Below are 4,800 nucleotides of genomic sequence, written 5' to 3'. Positions count from 1 at the left end.
TACATTCATGACAGGAACGGTAGTCACTCATTACACAAGGTTCATCAGTTCACAAGGTTATATCGAACAGTCTTGGACAATTTAGTGTCTCCAGTTCACCTCACTTGCATGTCTTTGGACTGTGGGAGGAAACCGGAGCACTCGGAGGTAACCCACACGGACACAGGGAGAACATGCAAACTCCACACAGAAAGGACCCGGACCGTCCCACCTGGGGATCTTCTTGCTGTGAGGCGACAGTGTTACTCACCAAGCCACGATGCCGCCCATCTGTCTGTAAATGTATTGTATCAATGTGTGTTTGCACTGAAATAAGAACAATAGGATTTTACATCATGCTTTATTGGTTCTCAGTTACTGTACTTATGTACAAATAAATAAAAGTAATTTAATGGGGGATTGAAAACTTGGTACAACTTGTACCATATGTACAGTAACTATAGTTACAGTGCTGGAAGAAAAGCATCGCTTACTTTTAGAGTTTTTTATGTTCCATTGTCCAGTGTTTTAGACAATACAGCCATTGGATGGATAGATAGATAGATAGATAGATAGATAGATAGATAGATAGATAGATAGATAGATAGATAGATAGATAGATAGATAGATAGATAGATAGATAGATAGATAGATAGATAGATAGATAGACCCTTTGCAGGAAATTTCTTTGTTACAGCAGCTCACATCAGACAACAACTTCTTACATACACACATTAACTAACAGCATAAAAACAATCAATAAAAATTTACAGTATGGTTCTATATACATGTAAACACTTTTTATGGTGCATGCATAGCATACAAAATATAGTATTTATTGGGTATGTAAACATTGGTTTTATGGTGCATGCATAGCATACAAAAAGTAGGTATTTATTATAAATTATTATGAATTATCTTGAATTATTATGAATTGTTGAACAGTCTGATTGCAGATGTAAGGAAAGATTTCATTACCCATTCATTATGGTAACTGACTGAATTTACAGTTTACAATTTGGTTTGGTTTCATTTATTTAAATTCTGCACGTTGTTGATCTTCTGTAGTAATGCAAGGACACCACTCAGTAACTCTTAAATCCTAAAAAATAGGGCTTGACCAATTCTCATTTAAATAAATTAGCGCTCGGTGGTAATTAGGCCCGTCATTGGCACTGCGTCATAAATTGGTCATGAGCAGCAGGTGTGCTTCCGCTGTAAAGCAACACAGAGCTGTGATCTGTAATTTAACCCTAAAATCACAGACTATAGTCTATTGTTAATCAATAATGTCGAATGATGGAACTAAAAAGAAAGGTAAAGCACCTGGAGATAAGAAATCCTCTAAGCGGAAAGGGAAGAGAAGGGAAACCTACGCGGTATATATTTATAAAGTTCTGAAACAGGTGAGCCAGTACACCTCTACTCCACTCACACCAATGCTACCTTCAAGTGCCCCTCAGATTGTCGTGTTTTACATTTAGGTAGTCGCAATTTTTAAGTCTTTGTACTAGAAGGCACGATTAATGGTTACTTAGTCTGCTATATTTAAGCCTTTCTTGCATTTTCTTCTGACTGTAAAAATGTTGGTAACGCTTTATTATTAAAAACGACCGGTAAAATTACACGTTCGGCAGTTTGTTTACCTGAGTTTTGTGTGTGTTATTTAATAAGAGTATCATATTTTATACACTTTTAACACATTTCCTGTTAACACAGTGCTTTTCTACAACAGTCCTGGAGGTCCCCTGCCCTACAAAGATTTAAGGAATCCCTGCTTCACACACTTGATTTAGCTCATAAGCTCCAAAGTCCTGAGTGTCCAGTGCTCATAATTCTTATTTAACAGACACTACAACGTTCATTTTATTTACATGTTTGTTTGTTTTATTATGATTTTAACATCATGTTTTACACTTTGGTTACATCCATGACAGGAACAGTAGTTACTCATCACACGAGATTCATCAGTTCACACAAGGTTATATCAAACACAATCTTGGACAATTTAGTGTCTCCAATTCACCTCACTTGCATGTCTTTGGACTGTGGGAGGAAACCCACGCAGACATGGGGAGAACATGCAATTTCCACACAGAAAGGACCGGTCCTTAAATCATGCGGACTTGTGTATTTTTATGTGAAGGCCGAGGGAACAGAGTGTATTAGTTCAGATGTCAAGAGGAGGTCATGAGTAGGAGAAGTCTGTGTAGATAAGAGGAACTATGTGTGTCTGGAAGCCTGTAACTTATCAAAAAGACACAAAATGACCACAAAAGTAGTTGAAGCTGGTCTAAACCAGTAGAGTAAAGGCTAGATGAAGGGAAGAGACAGGTTTATCTCTCTCTCTCTCTCTCTCTGTGTGTGTGTGTGTGTGTGTGTGTGTGTGTGTCTGTGTGTCTGTGTGTCTGTGTGTGTGTGTGTGTGTGTGTGTGTGTGTGTGTGTGTGTGTGTCGGTGTGTGTGTGTGTCGGTGTGTGTGTGTGTCGGTGTGTGTGTGTGTGTGTGTGTGTGAGACGGTGTGTGAGACGACAGGACAGTGTGTGTGAGACGACAGTGTGTCTGTGAGACGACGTGACAGCGGGTGCTTCTTTGCTCCTGATTGCGCCATTTTTTTTGACTGGATGGCTTGATTAAATGTTAGTAAAATGCTTATTTGTAATTGTAAACCATTTTGAATACATTAACATTTATTTATTTTTTTTAAACAAAGCTATCTCTTTGTGAGAAACCCAGCCCAAGCTATGGCTTTCTTCTCAATAAAATTGTTTAGAAAAGTTGGAGATTCTGTTCATATCACTAGATCGTCAGTTTGTTTGGAAATATTGTAGTAGATTTAAAAGATTGTAATTTTTGCAAATAGTTTTATGAAATGTCCTAAATTGTACTTTTTCCAAAAATGTCATTAGTATGGTGAACAAAATATAAAGCAGGAATACTATAGTAACTAGTACATGTATTTACCAGATGTAAGTGGGTACTGTAATGCCAGTTATGGATATGAAGCTAATTTCGATAATGCTGCTTTTAAAACCACTGTGTCAAGTGCCTTAATATTTATTATAGCTAATAAAATACTAGCTAGCAAATCAAAAGTAGGGCCTACAGTAGCTAAAGCTAACACACTTTTTACAAATAACTTACTATAAAATAACCTACTAATTACTACAGAAGTGTCAGAGGAATATTAAAAAGTAACAAACTACATGAATGTTTACTGTTGTTGAGTGTTTAATATTAGTGACTTGCATTTTTAATCTTATTCAACTTATAAAAGTAGCATTAACCCAATTGCAAGATTGTGTGGTTTTGAGTAAATGGTTTAGTGTGTGGTTTTGGCTGGGTACATGCCTAGGCATATTGGTCAAAATGACAATTGGTTGATGCCACTATTAAAATGTTGTTTATTTTAAATATTTCCCTAAAACCTTTAGCTTTGACATGTTTATTTATTGGGTTGGTGCTTAAATCATAAAAGCATTTTTCATCCAGCAGTAATAACTGAACCTGTAATTTTCTAGGTCCACCCTGACACTGGCATCTCGAGCAGAGCCATGAGCATCATGAACTCATTTGTGAATGATGTGTTTGAGCGAATTGCTACCGAGGCCTCCAGACTGACTCAATACAACAAGCGCTCGACCATTACCAGCCGTGAGGTGCAGACCGCTGTTCGTCTGCTGCTACCGGGTGAACTTGCCAAGCACGCAGTGTCCGAGGGCACCAAGGCCGTTACCAAGTACACCAGCTCAAAGTGACCAAGTGTTTGGCTTGTGTTGACTTTAATGTTGCAATTAAAATTACACACCATCTCTGCATATTTTGGTCCTGTTCAGAAATACTTTTGCATTCTTATTTAAAGTCAATATTTAAGTTATGGAATTTTTTTTTTTTTTTTTTTGACAAACTTTGTGGTTCTTCCTTGGTTTCATAAGACAATGAAATACTTCAATTTAATTGAATCTTAATCTACTGCATTTGTGTGTGTGTAGGATTTCAAAGGCTGTTTATCTTTCCAGCTTGCTTAAAAACTGCTCATGAAAATAACAAGGTGCAATCCAGCGAGGACAGATGGGCTGACTGATGTTTGGTAGATGCTTATGCCATAAGACTGACACATATGAAGTTATTTTACTAAGAAAAAAACCTTGAATTTGAAAAATAATTCAACATAAATGCTTAGATGTTCTAATGGAACCAAACACTTCAGTTCTAAGTCAGGGTTTTTTTTTTTCCTTTACATCCAGTATACGGAAGTGTTGAGTACTATCACGGTAGTCAGAGATAATTGCAAAGATATATGCTATTTTGTATAGGACATGTGTGTATATGGCAGTCTTGGGATTGCCTTGAGAATGTGTTTCTGCATTTTTAGTAAGTGCTCATATTAATATACTTATTGCACTCATTAAAAATACATGGAACAGTGTCCTGTTTGCCAAGGTTAAGGGGGAAAAACTAAAACTGTCGCATTATGATTGTAGATGTGTTTAAATTATATGTAATCCAAGAACCACCATAAAGTTGGGTCTGCTTAATCTTAAAAGCTCCCGGAATACAGAATACACTGTCTAGTCATGCAAGCTTTACATTAACATGAGTTTTGAAGTGGCCATGTAAGAAAAAAACCAACATTGGTTGAAAGAACATGACCAAGAATTCCAAGTACTACCCTGGTCGTGTTTGCTCTATGGATCCTCCCCCACACACCCTCCATCAGCTGTGGGATGCACTGCAGCACGGCTCCAGATACCTGTGACGACCTACCAGGTCCTTATTGAGTCACTCCCAGCCTGTCTAGCTGCTGTCCGTACTGCACATG

The 4,800-nt window shown here is 37.4% G+C and overlaps 1 protein-coding gene across 1 annotated transcript; it reads left to right on the top strand.

The window, feature by feature from the left end:
* Positions 1-1,268: 1,268 nt before the first annotated feature.
* On the top strand, positions 1,269-3,736 carry zgc:92591 (uncharacterized protein LOC436997 homolog). The gene is made up of 2 exons (XM_062991850.1): positions 1,269-1,385; positions 3,500-3,736. Exons 1-2 carry the CDS (start codon positions 1,269-1,271, stop codon positions 3,734-3,736), a joined length of 354 nt encoding a protein of 117 aa, XP_062847920.1.
* The last annotated feature ends 1,064 nt before the right edge of the window (positions 3,737-4,800 follow it).

This window comes from Trichomycterus rosablanca, chromosome 3 (genome assembly GCF_030014385.1).
Source record: "Trichomycterus rosablanca isolate fTriRos1 chromosome 3, fTriRos1.hap1, whole genome shotgun sequence".
In the NCBI taxonomy this organism is placed as follows: Eukaryota; Metazoa; Chordata; class Actinopteri; order Siluriformes; family Trichomycteridae; genus Trichomycterus; species Trichomycterus rosablanca.
Note: the sequence above shows the minus strand (reverse complement) of the source record. Positions and strands in the feature narration are given on the sequence as shown.